At 34.9% G+C, this 23371-nt stretch overlaps 1 protein-coding gene across 1 annotated transcript; it reads right to left on the bottom strand.

Annotated features, from left to right (window-relative positions):
• Positions 1 to 17212: 17212 nt before the first annotated feature.
• On the bottom strand, positions 17213 to 22923 carry LOC124370729 (piggyBac transposable element-derived protein 4-like). Its single transcript, XM_046829030.1, has one exon. The coding sequence runs from the start codon at positions 21080 to 21082 to the stop codon at positions 19415 to 19417; it is 1668 nt and encodes a 555-aa protein (XP_046684986.1). The 5' UTR covers positions 21083 to 22923; the 3' UTR covers positions 17213 to 19414.
• Between the last annotated feature and the right edge of the window lie 448 nt (positions 22924 to 23371).

Consider the following 23371-nt stretch of genomic DNA (forward strand, 5'->3'; position numbering starts at 1 on the left):
AACTCCGACACAAAAACAGTGTACTACAACAACAACTGATGATGGTCCAACTACACAGCTGGCAACTTCTCTTATCCACCAGTACGAAGATGAATCTCCTCCAGAGAAGAACAAACAAGTCATAGAGCAGAATCCTGGATCTGTGATACTCTCGCAGGATAAAACTAACCTTAGAGTAATGAGTGGGTCACCTTCAAATGCGAAACCAAAAGACAAGCATGAGAGCTTTGAAGACTTCTTCACAAAACACATCGATTTCTTTAGGACACATATGGGAAGACATTATAACTTTAGCCACTCTAGTCCGTCTGAAAGTTCTCTAAAAACTGACTCTTTTTTCGAGAATGTACCACATCGACAAGAAGACATTTAACATTCAAGCAAAATTATCATCCCTCAGAATTAACCATCTTTCACCAAAATGCTGACCGCCTCTCCAATAAAATAGACATCATGAATGACCTCCTAACCAACATCAACCCAGATATAGTAATTATAACAGAACATGGTCTTTCAAAACAAAAGTTAGAGAACACCCACTTAGAAGGTTATACCATTATCGAGAGCTTCTGTCGAGAAAAACATCAAAAAGGGGGGGTTGCAATTTGGGTGAAGGATGGAATAAAAACTTATGCGTTTGGACTCGGTGGAAACAGGCTGAGTCAGGAGCTGATCTGCGAGGTGTCTACAGCTAAATTAACAATAGGAAAACAAGCCATTTACATCATTGGAATCTACAGACCTAACATCAACTTTGATGCAGCCATAGACATAATATCGCAGACTCTAGAAACCATCCCTACCTGGAACAGCCCCATAGTGATTATGGGTGACATCAATGTTAACTGTCTGGAAACAAACAGACAAAACACAAAACTTCAAGAAACCTTAAAGTCTTATAACACCTCAAGACTTCAGCTACCACCTACACGTGTCACCCCATATAGTTCCACTTCTATTGACATAGTCTGTTCTAACAAACTTCCTTCGGAACCAGTAGTCACTATCCTAAACACATTTATCTCTGACCATACAGGGCAAATAGCCACATTACAGAACTTCAAAACTAAAACACCTGACCAAATAACATTCAACAGACATTTCAGCGACAAGAACCTCTCACTTCTTAATAATCTACTGAAACAAGAAACATGGTATGACGTGCTAACCCCCAGATCAGCGGAGGAATCCTATAACAAGTTTCTGAATACTTCGACATACCATATGGATATAGCATGCCCTTACATCCGTACTCGCAAAAAAGACAACCTATTAAGAATGACCAAGAAACGATAGAAAAGCGCAACCAATATCTAGCGGCTCAAGAGGAATATCTACTGACTGGGACAGAAGAAAACAAAGCTAGAGCAACAGACAAGAAGAAAATCTATGACCTTCACCTCAAGGCCCAAAGAAAACTTATGACATCCGAGTTCATAAATAAGTCTGAAAATAAAAGTAAAGCAATATGGAGTGTTATTAATAAAGAACGATGTAAAAACAACAACACCAATGAAACAATACATCTTAAATCTAATGACACACTAATATCGGCTCCCCTGGATGTAGCAACACACCTAAATGAATACTTTGTAAACATTGCCAACGAAACACTAGCACAAGCTGTCTACGATGGGAATCCTGTTACTCCAGATTACAGACTTCAAGTAAATGACTCTCTTATTCTTTGGCCAACATCTCAAAAGGAAGTTAAGACGACTATAAGAACATTGAAAACGAAAAACTCAGCTGGCTTTGATAACATTTCCACAAGATTATTAAAAACTTGCAGTGAGCCCCTATTAAACCCATAATCAACAACTCATTTGCAGAAGGAATTTTTCCATCAAAACTATAACTGGCAAAAGTCTATCCGAAACTAAAAAAAGGAGACCCATCCCAGGTCGCTAACTACCGCCCAATCTCTCTACTTCCTTCAATTTCAAAAATCATAGAGAAAATTGTACTGTCTAGACTTAAGATTTTTTTTTAATTTAATAAAATTATCGGTGACCTGATAACCCCGATACTACTTCTAACGCAAATCCAATTAGTTCTTTATCTACTTTGTTTGTTTGCTTAAAACAGCAAGTATAAAGTCGAGAATGATGAAAATATCAACACGTGGTCACCTTTAACCGTGCTCGTGGTCACCTCTGACCGTCTACGTCAATGCTAGTTGGGTATATAACGTTCCGCTTTTCAGAGCTGAATAAGTTCAATTCTTCAACTTCATTGCTCAGTTTCATCTGTCAACAAAGTAAGTACTCTTTATTATAATTTTAGAACAGTGTGATAGAAAATGGAAACCTTGCGGTGTTAACACAAGTTTTCTATTGCACTTTTAATTTTTAAAGTTTGAAAATTGTTAGCTCTCTGTACATATATTAAATTTTTTAGAACAGTGTGATAGAAAATGGAAACCTTGCAGTATTAACACAAGCTCTCTATCACGTTTTAAAAAATGTTTAGTGTCCACCTAGTGTAGTGGATCTGAGAACGTAAACCTCACGGTGTGTACTTAAGTTCTCTGCTGTGCAATCCAGAAAGAAATATGAAGTATAAATTATATAAAATCGTAACTTTACTTGAAATAATACGTTGTTTAATTTAGATATTTTTTTTCAGTGGAGCAGTTAAAATTAGGGTTCCAACGTCTAACTGAAAATGCATTTCCTCCACAACGGAGTTCACCTTCAGCTGCAGGCTTTGACTTAAGAAGTGCATATGATTATATAGTACCGAAATTTGAGAGACAATTAGTTAAGACAGATTTAGCAATTAAATTACCTGATAATTGTTATGGTAGAATAGCACCTAGGTCTGGGTTAGCTCTTCATAATTTTATTGATGTTGGAGCAGGTGTAGTTGACAGAGACTACACAGGAAATGTGTGTGTTCTTCTATTTAACCACTCTAATAAAGACTTTGTTATTAAAAAAGGAGATAGAATAGCACAGCTTATTTGTGAAGTAGTATTATATCCAGACTTATATGAGATTGCAAACGTAGGAGAGACTGTGAGGGGATCAAATGGGTTTGGGTCTAGCGGTTTACAGTAACAATCATTTTAAAATCATGTATACTTTATAAAAATATATTATTCTAACACAATTTTAGTTTTCTAATCAAAATTTTTAAAAGTTTAACAGATGAACTAATTCTATTTTTCTTTTTAATATAGAAAAATGGAGCAAATCGTTGAGCAACCAATGGTGGAATCCGATAACGAATCGCAGATTTCCGAAGCCGTAGACCAGAATACAAAGAAATCTACATCTAAAAGTGGAGGTGAATTCATCAGTTTGGTAATATTAATTCAAAATTTATATGCAATTGGTTTGAGTTCCTTAGAAATGTGGGAGAAGACGATCTACGGGCTTATGAAATGTGAAATATTAAAAAACAATTTCTATGCAATGGCTTTGGTATTCGATCTAAGTCAACTGATGAATGTCTTTCATACTCATGTTCATACCGACTCAATCGACTTAAGTCAGGAAAAGCTTCCTCTACTGGCTGCACAAATAAGACCATACGAGGAAATAATAGCCATTTTAAAACCATTATTAAGTAAGAAACCTCTAAAAGGAAAAAAATATGCGACTGAAGTTGTAAATACTGTAATCCATAGCATAAACTTGATTCTTTCAGGCCCTTCTACAGAGGAAGAAGAAAAGATCTCTAATAAGAGAGGAAACTCGAAAACAGCTAAGAAGGAAAAAAATGTTAAAAAGCTTAAAAAATCTAGATTGAGTTCAATCTCTTCATCCTCTTCTTCTAGTTCCTCATCTTCATCGGACTCACCTAGCGAATCTGATGATGATGATGATGATTTCAGTTCGCTTTTTGAAATTGATAGGAGAAGTAATACAACATACATTAATCAAGAACTACAGTTCTTGAAGAACAGTAAACGACATAAAATTGTAACCCCTGGCGAACAAGGCTCCCACTTAATCAAAATAGAAATTACATCAACTAAAGATTTAAAAAGTTGCAAGAGTCCTAAGGACTTTTGGCAGAAGGTTTCGAAAAAAGGAGTGTTTCTTTTGAATACCGAAAATGAAGATGATAGTTCTGCTTTAGACACACTAAATAAATTATTATGTGTTTATGGTAAAAAATTAAAATCAATAAGCAACATTAAAAAAACGGTTTACAAACCACAAAATTTAGGAAAAAGGAAATAAAAGTAGATTATAGCTGAGATTTGGTAACTGATTCCAGAAAACTAGACATGTGTATTTGGGTTTAGAAATAATGTAGTATAATTTAGAATAAGAATTTTAGTTCGAGGTTGTATGACTTACCACAATTTTAGTTAGTTCTATTCAAAAACACTCCTTTTAGTTTGTTTTAGAGAAGCAGATTAAGTTCGAGGTTGTAACTTTATGTATTGATTTTCTTTTTTTTTTTAATAAATATTCCTCACTTTCAGATTTATTTGTTCGTGACCTTCAGTAACCTAGCCTGCTTATATCCTCATCACAAAAATGTCTAAAAGACCTTTGTCAAGCACTTCAAGAGATGAGTCAATGGAAATTGATTTTCACCGTGAAAGTAGCAGAAAAAAGCAACGTCTTGAAGCTTGTCACAGTGGTAACGTTTTTGTAGAACTTAAGAGTGCTTTTAGAGGAATTTTGAAAACTTATTACCTCAAAAACGGATGCGATGAGGTAAAAGACATTGCTTTGTTTTTAGAATCACATAAAGTAAAACTTATAGAATTGGTAAATCAACAGTTAAGTGTTAATGGTGCAGTGAAATTTAATCTTGTGTTTGAATGTACGTATATTAAACCACTTAGTGAAGAAACTCAGGCAAGAGCCTTTAAGACTAAGAATAAAAAGATTTTGTATGACTCTTCAATTGATTCAATAGTTAAAAGAATGTACAGAAAGATTTCTCAAGAAGAAAGCGAGTATCTTGACAAAGGAAGTGGTTGGACACTGTATAAAATAGATGGTATTCTCGTAAGATTTAGTAGGTACAGACCTCTCAGAGGTAGTACGTATATTCCACTACCTCAAATCATTGAAAATAAAAAAGCAGTAATAAATCCAAAAAATTTACATAATAATCAGTGTTTTAAGTGGGCCATCATTTCTCGATATGTAAAAGGTTCTCACCGAGAACGTGTAAATAACCGATATCTCAACTTACAGAATAAATTCAATTTTGAAGGAATAAGTTTTCCCACACCACTTAATCAAGTAAAAAAATTTGAAAAGAATAATCCCAATGTAAGTGTTAATGTTTATAGTTTCAACGAAAGTGAGGATGTTTATCCATTGAAGGTATGTGACAAGGAGCTTAAGGAACATTTCGATCTGCTTCTCTTCACAAACAATATAGGTATAAGTCATTACTGTTATATAACTAATTTTTCTAGATTAGTTAGGTCTCAGATAACTAGTCATGAAACACAAGCTTCTTTCTGTAAGAGATGTTTTAAACACTTTCAGGGATCTAATTCTAAAACACAGTTAAAGAATCATATAAAAGATTGTATTTCACATAAACCTATTAAAGTTATTATGCCTGTTGACAGTGATGATTCGGACGAACCGTTGTTTTTATCTTTTTCAAATTTTCATTACAAATAAAATTAAATGAAATGAAATGAAAATGAAATGAAATATGCCTTTATTCAAGAGGCGGAGTTAGGGCTATTTAGCCCTCTCTACCACTCAACCTCACATAATATACAAATATATATATACATATTTACATTTAATGACCTTAAAACTATAACAAATTCCATTTTAAATTTAAATTTAACCAAAATATATACTACTATGTAATAATTAAAAATCAAATTTATCAGCTGAATATGTAGAAAATTTTCAAACAAAGATAAATTAAAACTTGAATTAACAATTTACTTTTTAAATAATTTCTTGTTATTGCTACATTCATTCTCTCAAACACACAGCCTGACCACAAGCACGCCACGAGCACCGCCATCCGCCACCCCCACAGACCGCCCAGCAACAAGTCCCTGACCCCCGCCCCAAAACGAGCCCGACCTTCTATAATACGGATATCATCAGGAAGAGAGTTCCAGAGGCGACATGCCTGAACAGTGAACGACCTACTGAAGAAGTTCAAATACCCAGTACCTATTGTAGCTTATTGCGATTTTGAATCTATTCTAAAAAAGCCTTTAGCTGAAGAAAAGTTGTCTCAACATGTAACTGTAAAATCTATTCACGAGCCAATGAGCTTTTGTGTGTATTTTGCTTACGATAAAGACAGTCTACCTGATGAAATATTAAATAGCTTACCGAATGAACCATATTTGTATAGAGGACCTAATGCCTCGGCTAAATTTGTAGAATATATAGTAAGCATGGCAAACCTAATTGGTGATTTATTAGATGTAAACAAATCAATGCTACCTCTTACTCAGGAAGAAAAAGAAAGAGTTAAGTCAACCACTCATTGTGAATGCTGCAATTCGGAGTTTACTGAAACTTTCAACCAACCTTGTAAAGATCACTGTCATTTGTCAGGACGTTTTAGATCAGTTTTGTGTTATGCTTGTAACTTAAAGCGACAAAATCAAAAGTTTCTTCCTGTAGTAATTCACGGAAGTTCAAATTACGATAGTCATTTTATAATAAAAAATCTAGGTTGTGATGAAAGAAAAGTTGAAGTAATTCCGAATAGCAAAGAAAAATACATTTCATTTGTTAAGCATACAGAAAGTGGAATTAAATTAAGATTTGTTGATAGCTTTAGATTTATGGGAAGTAGTTTAAGTTCGCTTGTACAAAATTTAAGCTTAGACCAATTTAATCATACAAAGATGTTTTTTAACAACGAAGACTTGTCATTAGTTACTAGAAAGGGTGTTTATCCATATGAGTTTACAGATGCTTGGGAAAAACTTGATTTAACTCAGTTGCCAAGCAAGGAATGTTTCTATAACACTATGACTCTAAATGACATCAGTGAATCAGATTATGTACATGCTAAAAAGGTTTGGAATAGTTTTCAATGTAAAACACTAGGTGAATATAGTGATCTTTACCTTAAAACTGATGTATTACTTTTGTGTGATGTATTTCAAAACTTTAGATTAGTATGTCAATCAAACTACGATTTGGATCCTCCTCATTACTTAACCTTACCTAGTCTTACTTTTGATGCTATGTTAAAATTTACAAACGTAAAACTTGAACTTATTGAAGACTATAATCAATATCTTTTCATTGAGAAAGGTATAAGAGGTGGTATTACACAGTGTGTAAAACGCTATGCAAAATCTAATAATAGTTACATGGGTAACGCCTTTGATCCTGGAAAAGACAGTTCATTTTTAATATATATAGATGCAAACAACTTATATGGATACGCAATGTCAAAACCTATACCAAAAGATTCTTTTAAATGGTTAACCAAAAAACAAATTAAGACATTTGATGTTTTGTCTGTACCTGATAATGAGGATGTTGGTTACATAATTGAGTGTGATGTAAAATATCCTCATCGTTTACATGACAAACACAATGACTTACCGTTCTTGTCAGAAAACAAATGTCCTCCAGGATCAAAGCAAATCAAACTCCTAACTACTTTACAACACAAAAAGAAATACGTTTGTCACTATTTAGTTTTAAAGCAAGCTTTGAATCATGGATTAAAACTAAAGAAAATCCGTAGAGTATTGAAATTTAATCAAAGCACTTGGTTGAAACCTTATATAGATTTCAATACTAAAAAACGAAAAGAAGCAAACAATAGCTTTGAGAAAGAATTTTATAAGCTTCTTAACAATGCTATGTTTGGAAAAACAATTGAAAATATAAGAAAACGTACTAATCTTGAACTGGTAACTGATTCCAGAAAAGTAGAAAAACTTGTTTCTAAACCTGGGTTCAAGAACAGAATTGTCTATGGTGAGAATATTTCAGCCATTGAAATGGTAAAGGATAAATTGTATTTTAATAAACCAATCTATATAGGTTTTATTGTTCTTGAATTATCTAAATTGCATATGTATGATTTTCACTATAATGTAGTTAAACCTTTTTATTCCAATAAGATTGTTAACGTACTTTATTTAGATACAGATTCCTTTTTTTATGAAATATTCACTCCTGATGTGTATGAGGATTTCCTCAACCCAAACTTAAAGTGCTTTCTTGATTTGTCCGACTACCCTAAAGATCATAAATGTTATGACGAGACAAACAAGAAAACTCTAGGAAAATTCAAAGATGAATGTGTAAGTATTCCTATTTTAGAATTTATAGGTTTGAAACCTAAATTGTACACATATACAACTATGAATAATGAATATCTTACAACAAGTCAGGGTCATAGATTGAAAAAAGCCAAAGGTATAACAAAATCAGTTGTAGATAAAAAAATTCACTTTAATGATTTCCTGAACTGTTTGAATAATAAAGTCAATTTAAGATGTGATGTAACATTATTTCAATCAAAAAAACATAATATCAAAACATTATCAGTAAACAAATTGGCATTAAATTATGATGATGACAAAAGGAGTGTTTGTGAAGATGGCATCAATACAATTGCTTATGGACATTACCAACTAAAATGATGTTAACAATATACATTCACCTGTTGTTATGTAAATATTGTAAATAAAACTGATTGTATACTAATAATTATGTGTTGTTATTTTTTTTTCATATTCTAATTTAGGAGTACCAAGGAAAGTAAAGAGACAAAACATTTTAAATAACATTTTGTTTATTATATTTGATTTTTGAATTACATAATTTTCTTTACAATTCCAGACAATGGTAAATATTGAACCAAAGCATCATGAATTATCAAACAATATGCAGCTGTATTAGCAGGTACTTCAGCAGAAGTTTGAATTTCTAGACGTATATCAAGTGACCCAGTCTTTAGTGTTTCTAATTGTTTAGAACAGTCTATAACAAATAAAGGAGTTTTAGCTAAAAATGTTTTTTTATCGAGACAAGGTTGATCATCACATCCTGAATAATAAGAAGATTGAAATCTTGTATACAAGTCATACATTAGTGATTTATTCCCATTCAAGTTATCATAAGGATAGTATTTGCTGTTGAGGTACAATTTAACATTTTCCAAACTACAAAAATCAAAATGAGATGCATTTTTAGCAGCATTGTCTTTACGATTTGTTTGAAAACCTAGTATGACGTAGCGTGGCTTTTCCATAACTGAACTAGTTTTAACTGTCCATGTTTGAAATTGCGAGGCTGGTAAAGATGGATATTCGTTTAATTGCCATCTTCTAAAAGGAATAGAAATGGGTTGATCTTTATCTACAACTTTTAAAAGAGATAATTTTATATTGTCTTCAACTTGTACGTAAGGTACTTTCCAAATAACTTTTGTCAAATTTATTTTAAAATCATGTAAAGAAGCTCCACTCTGAATGATAGCATTCTTATCACTTGATGCCCTCAAAAGTACCAATTCCTGTTTAACATTTAATAAAATATGATTATAATTTTCTACAAATCCAAGAAGCAATTTAAGTGGTACACAAAAAGAAAAGTTAGTTTTATCACTTAAATATTCTACTGATGTAATTTTCCAACCAGCATTTTCCATCCAGTTGACATCACTTGGGCGAGATGTAAGTATATTTTTCATTGTAGTCGTAATACCAACATTTTTAACTCTATCAATTTCTGTACCACACAGTTCATATCGTATTTCATCAAACAAAAATGACATAGTATTATTTACCAACTCTGTAGTTATATCATCAGAATTGTCTGCAGCCTTTATAATTTTTCCCTCAATCAGAAGGAAACTTCGACTTGGTAACGGTTCTGATATTGGTTTTAATTTGTTTTTCCACATATCTTCAGTTTCTATGTTTTAAGGTCACGTTTAAGTGTTCTATGTTTTCGTTTTATATTTTTTCGGAGTTCTGTAATTTCTTTGATAATATCTTCTTTTGTTTTGTTAATTTTTTCAATTGGTTCACAATGATTGTCCTCTGTTGCTTCACTCTCCATCTTTACTCCTTGATCGTCAAACATCGACTGAAGGAGTAAATGAGATGCAAAACGATTTGTAACCTCCTCCTTTATAGTGTTACAAACGTATCAAATCCTGATCGATAACGTCCTTTATTAACTTGACTTTCTCTATCGATAACAATAAATTTATTGTTTCCTTGATCCCATACCCTAAAGCAAATAGTTTTAAATGTATCGAAACTCATGTCAGGGTTTACATGATCATGGTAGATATGTTGCAAGTTACGATCATCTTGTTTGAAAACAACTATAAAAATAATTAGCATTATCACGCACCAACTGTTTTGGAATGTAACTGTACGTTTGACAAACATAAAACGTATCAACATCATTATGTCTTCCCATGGAGAAGTAATGTTTTATATTAGTTTGTTTACCACAAGCTACATCATCAAAAATCATTACGGAATTCGGTTTCACTTCACTTGGGTGTGGGACTTCATCGTTGTCTGAAAACGAAAAGTATCCAATCTCAGGAAGTTTTTTTTAACACACATTCCAAAAGCTCATACTTTGATTGATCCAATGATTTCGAGAATATATAAATATGCTCAAAAAACAGACCTTGCGGAGAAAATAATAAATTTAACATTAAGTTCGTTTTTCCACAGTTGGAAGGACCGCAAATTATACATCTTATAGAATTAGGTAATAATTTACCATGGTGTTTTTTGTATTCTGAATTCTTCTTTATTATCATATCTAAATTTATAACAGAAAAATTATTTTTTTGTTTTTCAAACTTCATTATAGAAGATCTACTTTATCAATCCAACTGTCATGTGATTTATCAAATCCTAACCAACGCACTAAAACTTTATCACCTTTTTTCCTAACAATCTTTTCTACTAAATAGGTGTCTTTGTAATTGGTGTTGCTTAGTTCCTCTTGATAGAATCCTCCTTTAATGACATTTCCTTTATCATCTCTTAATATATATGTAATAGGATTCGTTAACTGTACTTTATATACAGTATATATTTCATTGCTCCATTGAGGAAAATAACCTTTAGTAAACACTTTAGATTTTTTGCTTACTCTAACTGGATCACCAACTTTGAATCTTTGTTTTAACTGAGGGGTTTTACGGGTTTTAACAATCCTTAATAAAATATCTCTCTCATTTAGATTTGTTACATCAACAGGTTTGACTCCTATAGTTCTGTGAACAGTATTGTTATATACGTTTACAAGCTTTGGTAATAAACCGAGCCAGCGGTAACTACCTTGTTCACTAAACGCTCTCCACATTTTACTTTTCAGTGTGCGGTTAAACCTTTCAACGATTACAGCTTTTTTATCTGAGAATGTATGATAATGATTTATGTTATACTTATTTAACAATGATTTAACTCTAGAATTGAACCATTCAGTTCCTTGGTCAGTCTGAAAATGTTTCATAGGATATTTTAATAATATTGGTTTTAGAGCTTTCTCAATTTCAATTCCCATTTTAGACTTCAACGGTATAGCAATCGCAAATTTACTGAAACAATTAATGATTGTCATTATATATTTAAAACCCTTATTTTGTTTTTGAAATGGAATCATTTCCACCAAATCAGCTTGATACAGATCATTAATACCCTTAAGTTCAACATGACGAGTATGAAAATTCCTACGTGCTTGTTTATGCAATTCTCTTGCTATACCTGCTCTTACGCTTAATGTATTCATCATGAGGTGTATAACAAAAGTGAAAATAATAACGAAATATATTACACATAAATACTATTTATTTTACACTTATTTAACAAGTTTACAAAATGGTGAACCTTTCTTGTGTTCTTCTTGCGGATCATCTTGAGGTGACCAGTGATCCAGTGTAACGCCACAGCTGATACACGTAGTTGCATCACCATCTCCAGTGTAGAATAATCCTGTTTGTACCATTTTCTCCACAGAAGGGTAAGATTTAGGCCAACGCATGAAAGTTTCTCTCATCATTTCTTCTGTTTCCAAAACAGATTTCTTATATTTATCATAATTACTATAATCTTCTTTTATAAACTTGCTCATTTCACAGTCAGGATTGTTGATTTTATGTATAAAATTTACATGTCTTATGGTGAGACTTGAGGGGGGTCGGAACGAATTTTCGTCAAAATTATCGATTTTTAGATTTTTAGCTATCTAAATTCCTCTACTTTTTAGCTTTAATTTGATACCAAAATTACTGTTATTATTATTATATTTATTTTTTTATGAGACATTTTATTACAGTATGCACCGTAGTTTTTTCGTGGCTCCACCACGCCGACTGGGTTTCAATGAGTGAAGTGATTAAAACGTAGCAACTTCATAGTAGACACTACAGTGTAGTGATAGCTTTATCTCAAACTGGAGTGATAAAACACGCGCTAACACTCCGTAACTTTGCAACTACCCTATTCTATAAAAATTGGAGATACAACTACGGGTAGATACAACTCTAGTGTAGATGCAGCTACTTTTCATGTTCAGACTTGTTTCCCCCACTCCGCACTCTTCCAGTCTGCAGCGGTGAAGTGCGGCGCAGGCCATACAGACAACTCACGTGCCGTTCTGAGTCGTGTTTTCCTGTTACCACTCGTGTTCTCTTGCTTATCCTGTTTTTATAGGTATCATGACATCATCTGAAGATGAAGGAGACGTTGATAAGAAATTGGTTGCGGATAGGGAGCTATTTGTAAAAATATTATCAGAAAATACTGTGTTGTTGGAAAAGTCAAGGGTTCCCAAAGTCTTATTTAGAAAAGAAGAAAGCGTGGGAAACCTTGTGTTCTACGTATTCCCAAACTACAAGGAAATGAAGTAAATGCTACTCAAATGAACAAAATGCTCCAAAATATGAAAACAAAAATAAAAAAGAAATCTGATGTGAAAGCTACAGGAAATAAAAAAATTAAACTACGTGAGTGGGAAAAAATGCTTTCGGCATTATTGGGTGAGGCTGAAAACCCAGTTTTTTACAAAAGTACCAGGCAGTTTTGCAGCTGGAGCATGTCAGTCAACCTCAGTAGAAGCGACAAGAAATGACAGCAGTGACGAGTGGAAAAACTTAGCTGCAGCCGCAATCGCAATAACTACCCAACCTCATGAATCTGAACCTGAGAAAAAGTTTGAGAACTCAAGCTGACAACTCGTATACAAGGCCCGCAAACAAAAAACTATTGGCATACGAAACAGGTGAAACAAAAGATTTGAATACGCCGCAACTACAGAGACTTGTTCTCTTGCAACAGTTAGAATTACAGAAAATTCAAATTGAAAAAGAAAAAATTGAGTTACAAAAGTTGAAAGGAGGAACAGTTGAGAAAGAAAACTCAAACTGATGACTATTCATTTAATCTGATGTTTAATATGTAAACTTAGCGGTTAGTTAAACCCAACTCCAGTTACCCAATAATAAACTATCCTTATCCTACAAAAAAAAAAAAAAAAAAAAAAAAAAAAAAAAAAAAAAAAAAAAAAAAAAAAAAAAAAAAAAAGATTTATAGCTTACATGGCATGAATGCACCACGTACGTTATGTGCATGTTCATTGAGCTGTGGGTTATGTCAAAGGCCCTGCACATTTGTACTAGGCCTAATGGTTTTATTTGTAATTTGTATGGTTGTAATTTTAATCTAGGTTTTCAAAAAAAGTCTCTTTACTTTTTAACAATTTTATTTTTTGTACAATTTACTTGCATTTAAATAAAACCCAGCATTTCATTCCGCTTCTGTTCGCCACGTTGTTTTGTTTGCTTGGCTTTTCGAACACTTCTTCGCCTCCTTCATCCTCGTTACAACCCATCTTCATTCGCGTCGTCTTCAAAATTTAAAGATCTCTGAGGTGTTTAGCTACATTGTGCAGCACAGTACAGGTGACAATTACTTTTGGTACTCTGTCTAGAGACAATCTAACACAGTTGCCAAGTATCGGAATCTCTTCTTTAACTGTCCGAACACCCTTTCTATCACCACCCTTTCCTTTGCATGAACACGATTAAATCGACGACGCTGAAATATCGGTTTGAGGAGGTTTGAACGGGGTGATTAACCAAGGAGAAAATACCATAGCCAGAGTCACCAAGTAAACACGCAGCACCGTCATAACGAGAAATAATATCCCGAACAGGACTCCTTCTCCATATTCTAGAATCGTGCACTGATCCTGGCCACTCTGCAGCAACGCTAGTGAACTTTCTTGACTGTCACATGTTGCTTGCACGTTGATGCTGGGGTAACCCTTCCGGTTTATATACTCATCACCGAACATTGATGGTTTTTTTATTTCGATATGCGTGCAATCTAATGCACCTACAACAGTTTGGTAAATCAAAATTTCTTTGCCACATCAACTTTGCATTATTTATTTCTTGTACTGTAGAAGGAAAATGTATCCAGTTGTCTGCGTTTTCCAAAATACAGTTCATCACATAATTAATGTTCTTACAAACTGTCGAACGGTCCACTCCAATATCTTCTGCTACAACACCACTTTGAAACCCCGGATCAGCTGTATAACGAAGAAAAATCTCCAATCGTTGTCTTGGAGTGAGTGCTTTCCCCCGAGTTTCGTCACTAGGCGGTAGAAATTGTTCTGCTAAAAAGTCTATATTCTCACTTTCAAACCGCATCAGCTCCTTGCACTTAGTCAATACTCTTCTTTCACCGTACACTCTCTTTCCCGTACTTGCATAAACATCGCCATTAAAAGTCACGCAAGACATAAAAGTGAAGTGTGCCTATCTACAGACTCCAAAATAATGGAGATATATCTATAGGTAGGTAGATGTAACTATACTTTAATCACACACCAAAAGTGAAGTTACAACTTCTATTCTAGAAAAGTTAAGATACAACTACTACAGGGGGTAGTTCTAGCTTCTTTTTAATCACATTAAGTGAAGCTCTAACTATAAAATACTGAAGTGGTAGCAATAACTACTTTTTAATCACTCCACTTAATATAGTACTCACTCTAAAACTGTTACGAAAGATTTTTTTTGTTATTATAGCTGTGTTGGCAACACTTCATCACGTGATACACTTTGGTTGTGTCAGTCAGATGTTCTGTTTATTGTTTGTCTGACTTGTTGGTTATGTTTGTGTTTGTAATGTTGTGACAGTGATTGTTTATGCTTCAATGGTGAAATTTAGTTACCAAAGTTATTGAAAGTGGTTGTAGTTTATATTTTTATTCGAAATGCCTCGCGTACCTAGTAAGACATTTAAAAAACGTAAAAGTTTATTCAGTGGGGTACCAGCTTGGAAGACAAACAATGGAAGTGGTGGTGATACTTCTGCTAGGCCTAGTGTTAGCTCCAATGTCACTGAACTTACGCCTACTCCTGGACCAAGTGATGATTGTAATCTAAATAAACAGAGCACATCAGGGAAAAAGTTAGTTAGTAGTTTAGATGAGTATGAGCAATACATAAGTATGAGTAACAATTGTAGTAATGATATTGTAAACTTGCTGAGTTTTGAGAAGTTGCTTTTAGACATAGCGGTTTGCTCTCAATGCAATGGTTCACTTTCACTTCAAACAAGTAACAGAGTAGGCCTATCTGTGACAATTGAAATAAAGTGTAATGAGTGTGGATTTTCTGTATCATCTAGTAACAGTGAAAAATTAGGAAACCGTAGATCAGAAGTAAATGTTCGAGCAGTTTATGCTTTTCGCTGTATTGGGAAGGGGGAGCAGGCAGCGAAGACATTTTGTTCAGTTATGAACTTACCAAAGCCTCCTTCTTTCAAGGTATACAACAAAACCCTTGCAGCAACAGCAAAAGAAATTTGTGAAGAAGAAATGAAACAAGCAGCCACAGAAGCTGTGGTTGAAAATGATGGCGATATGAATATAACTGGTATTTTTGACGGAACCTGGCAGCGCCGCGGCCATGTCTCACACAACGGTGTTATTACTGCTATTGCCGCTAATACCGGGAAAGTAGTAGATGTTAGGGTATTTAGCAGATTTTGTAGGTGCAAAAACAGACTAAATCAACAACATGAAGGTAATTGTGCTGCTAACTATGCCGGGACAAGTGGTGGAATGGAGGTGGCCGGTGTTGTTGACATGTTCAGGAAATCAGAGGCTACTAGGGGTATCAAATACAGATATTACTTAGGTGACGGCGACAGTGCTGCATTCCCAACCATTCAAAAGGAAGCCCCTTATGGCCCAGAGTATGTAACAGAAAAGTTAGAGTGTATAGCTCATGTTAGAAAACGTATGGGCACCAGGCTCCGAACTCTAAAGACTAAAATAGGGAAAAAAGATCTTTCCGATGGTAAAAAGATAGGAGGCCGTGGTCGCTTGACTAACTCTGTTATAGATGAAATACAGACATATTATGGTCTGGCAATTATGAGGAATACAGATAGTTTGCAGAAAATGAAAGCAGCAGTCTGGGCGACTTACTTTCATCTTGTTTCATCTAACGCTGAACCTGCTCATGCACTATGCCCCAATGGACCTGATACATGGTGCAAATTCAAGAAAGCTATAGCTGAGGAAAAACCATACAATCATAAGGACCACACCCATCTGCCTCCAATTGTTATGGATGAAATAAAGCCTATTTTCAGGGATCTCTCTCAAGAGCATCTGCTGCGTAAGTGTCTGCACGGGGGCACGCAGAATCCTAGCGAATCCCTGAACAGTGTCATCTGGTCTCGGGTTCCTAAAGCAGTATTTGTAATGAAGAATACCTTGGAACTAGGAGTGTGTGAAGCAATAGCTACTTACAACCGTGGTAATATTATAAAGTGTAAAATTTTACACAAACTTGGAATCAATCCTGGGTCAAACTGCATCCGTGTCATGAAGGAGCTTGACGAGGTGCGGATAAAAAAATCGGATAAAGCTATGCAAGAAATTGAAAAACGGTGCCGTAAACAGCTCAGCATTGCCAATAAGAGGTTAGAAGATGTTTATGAAGATATGGAAGACCCTGACAACCCTTCCTATGGAGCAGGCATGCACTAAGGTAGGTTTTTTCCGTTTTTCATAATAAAGTTGGTTTTTTGGCGTTTTCCGAAAAGTAGATTTTTTTACATTTAGGTACACATATATCAAAAACTACTAAAGATATCCAGTTAATTCTTTTTTTGTTGTGTTCCCCACACTTATATCTTTGTTTTAAGCGATGGGTTTTATGATATTCCTATTTTTAAATTTGTCATTAAAAAAATATACAAATAACATCCGCAAATATTTAATGACTAATTAAAAAAAAGATTTTTTTGGGAAAACATTTTGAGAAATAAAAACCAATCGCTCTAATTAAAGATTAAGGTGTGGGGAACACAACAAAAAAAGAATTAACTGGATATCTTTATTAGTTATTGAGATATGTGTACCTAAAGATATGGTATTTTACATAGGGAAGATAGGACATGCCGACCCCCCTTGAGTTATCTGACTGCCACCCGCATCCACAGCAAACAATATATTCAAAACATTTTGATCGGTAAAATCCTGACGTTATTAAATTCTTTTTACTGAAATTGAACATTCTGCAGCACTCATCGTAGCTGTTTTCTGTCATCATTGTTTACAATAAGACCGACAAGCCAATACTGTCAATTATTTCACAATAGAGTTCATTTATCTATGAACTTTGTACAGATGATGATGCAACCTTCTTGGTTACACAATAATTGCAATGCCTTCTCTTCGGAGTATTTGTATTATCTGGATAATGTTCCGTACACTTCATACTTAATAAAATATCCACATCATATTTCATTTTATCCGGAAGCTTATCATACACGTTTTCCACGTCCTCAGAATGGTTTACAATAAACTCTTTTGGAAGACACTTGACTAGTTCCACTGTCATGTTCTTGTATCCTTTATAGTAACACTCTTTAATAGCCAAATTTACTTTTTCAACTCTTTCCTCCACCAATTTTTGGTTTTTCAACCAATTTCACAAAACATGAACATTAACATAAGCACAGTTGTGAAAGGTATGATTGAAATTACATTCTTTCATCAAGGATGGCTGGAAGAAATAAGATCTTAAAGTTGCTAAACACGGACAACCGAGATCTTCTAAATTCACAACATTTACATCAAAATCTGATAGTAAATTAGTGATAAACTTCTGTTTTTCATTTCCTTTCACGTAAACGTTACCATTTAAATTCAAATTTTTAAATATATCCTTCAGTTCATTGTATTCTCTACAACCTGATCCCCAAAACAGTCCATGATATTTTCTTTCTAACCAAATTACTTGTTTTTGAAGTTTATGAGGAAGTTCATCAAAATCACATGGCGGTTGAAACAGATGAAGTTCATATACTTGTGCATCTGTAGATATAAGAGCTAGTTCTTTCACTATAAACTCGTTGGAAACATTTTTAAAACCTTGAAAATCTATAATAAACTCCATTTTTATCCGTTCAATTCAGAGCCAGGTCACAGAATGATATGCAAGAAATACAAAACACGATATAAATATCTATATTTTAAAATTACGTCGTAATATGTGGTTCAAAGGTTTCTGATAAGATATAATGCATAGTTTCATGTTCAACCGTTGCGATGATATCTATTCATATTTCTCTTTCGATAGTATTTACATCTTGATCTTCCGGATTTTAATTCATACAAATCTCTATTCCTTACTTCAGCATCATGCTCTAATACATGTATCGTCGCGTTCAACCTTATAATTACACCATTTAACTGTTGTATCCTCGTAATATAGTCTTCAATGTCTTTTTTAAAAGATTCATTAATTTCTAAACATTCATCAAATTGTTGACAACAACTATTTTCCGAATTCGAATTGTAATAAGTGTAATTGTCTTCTGATGTTAGGATCTCTTCAGAGGAGTTCATTCCTTCTCCACCATATAAATCATTTAAATCGTATTCACTGTCATCTTCAAACGAAAGTGTTGCTCCAGTGGGTTCATCTTTATGAAATTCACCACTTTTCTCATGTGTAATATTTAAATAATTCAAGCTTAGTAACGGTTGATCAGATGATTGTGGCGAATAGTATAAATTTATTTTTGTTTTGTTTGGTATTGCGTGAGCTATATGTGTGCTCCCATTAACACATTGACTGCGGTAAAAATATTTAAAAACTTACCAGATAACTGAAAAAATATTATTGCATATAAACTTACGTTTTGGTGGTGTTATGAAGGAATGGTGGTTGAAATCGGGCTCCCGTCAGTTTTTTGGAGGTTTTTTCAATTTTGAAAATCACTGTCAACGGTGACCGCGCCGCATCCCACGTACGCCACTATGTATTGCGCCAGCGTCACAGCATCGTCCCGACCGCTACACACCGAGTATAACTCCAACACTATGTTTGAAACTGTCCGTAGTATGTACAATAATCTAACCTATATTGTCTTCAGTATTTATTCAACTAAAAGTTTTACTTATTTACACTATTTACACAGGTTTAGTTTTTTATTCATGATACTTTTCGAAGCAAGCGCCGAAGCACAGGCCAGGCTTATCTGGACAAGTTGCACAGAACCAAGGTGTTTTCTTATTGCGTGTGGTCTGACAACAGATTCGACAGTTTTTCTTTGAATTCTGTTCGCTGCAGTTCGGCCTTCAATTTTTTGAATTTGATGCATCCCAAGTCGCGCTCGTTTTTGACCGGGGCTCTCAACAGCAACGTCCAGAGGTGGCAAAAGTGATCGAATGACTTCAAGTCTGAACTTATAGAAGTTTATTTTTCGCTGGTATTTGTTGTGTAGGTTGTGTGCATTTAGAAGCATCATTTGTAGGATGTGGATGAAGATTTTCTTATACCAGCGCATTGTCTTTCTTTCACAGGGATAATAAGACAGTAACTGGTCAGCCCTATCCACACCACTCATGTACGCGTTATACTGTATGATGGGAAGTGGCTTTTTCAAAGTAGTTTTATGTTTGGTAATAAAGTCCACCATTTCATTTTCAAATTCGGTGCTTATATAGGTCACAACACGTTTGTCACGCCACTTACCGATCATTACGCTGTTCCCATATCGTGCCACTGTTTCACCTCTTTTGAGTTTAGCACTCTGTATGTCATTTGGGACATTTTTCCTATCGAGGCGCAAAGTCCCGGTGCAATAGGTATTCCGTGCAAGGAGTTTTGAGGCCAGCAAGTAACTATTGTAAAAGTTATCCATGAAAATGGAGTGGCCATTATTTAATTTTTCCTGTAACAAATACAAAACAACCTTCTCTGTGTGACCTTTCCCCCCTACTTCCAAATCTGATGAGCCACCATATACGTGAAATTTTAGAATCAGTCCAGAGTGTTCTGTCAGTGAGTACAACTTCACACCATACTTATGGCGCTTTCCTTTTATGTACTGGCGAAAATGTAGACGGCCTCGCCAAAGAATCATCGCCTCATCTAAAGAAAGTTCTTTTTGTGGATAGTAAATGTCATTCATTTTGTTATTAAAATGACCAACAACAAATTTGATTTTATCCATACTAGTTTCTTCCTGGTGGTTAGGATTGTGAAAATACAAACATCGTAGAATATTCAAAAATCTATCCCTTGACATCACATGGCGGAAAACTTGTAAACTAAACAGCTTATCAGTCTTCCAATAGTCCTGGAGACGATTTAGTCGAATTGTTCCAGTGTGCAAGAGAAGTCCGATAAAGTGCAATAACTCGTCCATTGTAATGTCTTTCCATTTGTTTATTCGGGAATTTGGTGTCAGATCTGGTTTTTTGAACACTTCAAAGGCATAGGCATTTGAAAACTTGATTACGTTTTCTAAGAAAATGTCATCAAGCAAGAGCCTAAAATAATCTATTGGTTTACCTTGGCCAGGACAAGGTACTAGAAGTCCAGACAGGCGGACAAAAGTAATGGGTCTCAATCCGGAAGTTGTCAAAGCCCATACAGGGGGGGCTGTGCCAATGTCTAGGTCATCATCGGAACTATAAGACACATCAGAGGATTCACTTGACAGATCATCAGAATCACCATCCACTAAATTCTGAATAGGATCCACATTTTGGTTTGCGAGAGGCACTTCATCGTCACTGTCGTCGGCACAGTGTGCACCACTTTGTGTCGAAGTTCCAGGAAGATCCATTTTCAATGAAGTAAACAATTCTAAGAACTATATTTACACTCACTAAGCACTCAACACTTCACTATTTCAAAGAGAAAAAGAAAAGAAACGGCGGTCGCCGATGACCGCACCGCACTACGCCCGAAACCGAAACTAATACGTCCACTGACACGACCCGATGTCTAACTGAGAAGCGACGTAGTTTCACCCAGCTCAAACGAGTGGCTGAACCACACTGAAACTACAAACAGAGAGCGGTGCGCGCGGTCGCCGGTGACCGCCGCGCACTCTAGCGAGGGTATTTGGCGGTAACCGGTGACCGCGCCGCACTCTATGTGTTAATCCAATGTTGAGATGTAAAATTATGTTGACTATAAACAACACAAACAACATGAAGGAAGAGTGCTTATGTTGCACTTAATATCACCATGATGGAGCAAATTATAATAATAAATACCATTGTGAAGTTTTCCATTTATAACAACTAAATATGATTAATAAGCACATTATTATCGACAATGAGTCATAGCCTAACTACGAACACAATCGAATTGCACAACAAAAACAGTAAATTCTGAAAAATCTTTAACGAGATACCGTTCACGCTTGTAATTGCTGTTTGGTACATTCATATTTAAAGTTTTTACGCACACATTTTTATACCCCTCATCTAGAGGATTAGGAGGCACATGATCGTTAACTGTCGTTGCTTTCAGTTCAAACTCAATGTCTAGTATATTAAATTTGGGTACTGACAATATCTCAGTTCATTAAAAGTGATATCATCAATGTTCATGAATCGAGTATCCACAAACTCTTTGTTTTTTATACAAACGGATCGTTACCCACGCGTTCATAATAATAATAATGATATTGAATCACAACGCGAGTATTTTCCTCACTAGATGAAACTTGAGAGTTCTGAGTCGGTTCACTGCTATTACGTGAAGTGGTTTGAAATGTTTAAGCCTTGTACCATTTAGAATCTCCGAAAGTCCACTTGGTAGACGATACGAATCCACTCTGAACAGGTCGAATTTCTCCAGTTTTTCTATTATAACATTAAATAATCGTACCCTAGCATCTCACACAAAATTTTCTTCTTGTTGACAAGTGTAAACAATAACATCACTGACGTCAGTAACGTCCGTGAACCTGAGGTCAGTAGACCGCGATACGAAACGTAAACAATAGTGGCACGTGCTAATCTCCGATAAGACGTATCAAAATGCTTTTTAATTGAGCTCAAGGTTATCTGACGCGTGACAAACCGGAAAAAGTCGAAGGTTATCTTTGATAAGCCTTATCTAATTGATTTTTAATTGGGGTCGGGGTTATCTAGCGCGTGTTTATCATAGGAATGCGGAAAAGGTCAGAGGTTATCACTGATAAGGACCCCCCGCAGAGAGATAACATTCTGTCCTAGAACCTACAATTTACTACTATTTACTTAAAAAGGTATTGCTTCATGTCATGTATGCAGATGACACGACACTCCTGCTACAAAATAAACAACCTACGACCTTGGAAATAGACACATACATTGCCATAAATATGGCAATAGAATACTGTCAAGCAAACGACCTGGTATTGAATCAAACAAAGACTCAGCGACTAATAATGGGAAGGAAGAAAGAAGAAGTGCTGGAATTGCCGGACGCCGTAATATTCCTAGGACAACGTAAAGTAGGCCTACCTAGGAATATTAATTGACGAATCTCTTTCTTGGAGTGACCATATCAACCAACTATGTGGGAAACTTAGCACAGTTTTATATGTTCTGAGGCGCTTAAAACAAGTTGCTAGCCCAGAAATAGTAAAATGTGCATACTATGCTCTTTTCGAGTCACCTGAGGTACGCAATAACTGTCTGGGGCAACTCCTCTAAATTTAATACCCAAAGGGTACTAGTGCTTCAGAAAAAAGCAATCCGTATACTAATGGGAACAGGACCTCTAGAATCGTGTAGAGGTGCTTTTAAACAGCTAAGAATACTAACCTCAATAGCCCTGTACATCTTAGAAGTAGTTGCATATGCAAGTCAACAACGTCTGACAAGAGGAAATGACGTTCACACCCTCAACACAAGATCCGCACATGACTACATACTTCCCACCCATCGTCTGACTCTCTACGAAAAACAACCCACCTATGCTGGTGCAAAATTTCTTAACATCCTGCCACAAGAGTTCAAGAACACCACGGAACAGCAACAACTCCAACGAAAACTGATCGACTGGCTTCTTGACCGGCCTTTTTATACAATAGAGGAATTCCTGAACTGGAGAACTAACTGCCTAACCACATCTC

The sequence above is a fragment of the Homalodisca vitripennis genome, unplaced genomic scaffold (assembly GCF_021130785.1).
Source record: "Homalodisca vitripennis isolate AUS2020 unplaced genomic scaffold, UT_GWSS_2.1 ScUCBcl_313;HRSCAF=2038, whole genome shotgun sequence".
NCBI classification, from domain to species: Eukaryota; Metazoa; Arthropoda; class Insecta; order Hemiptera; family Cicadellidae; genus Homalodisca; species Homalodisca vitripennis.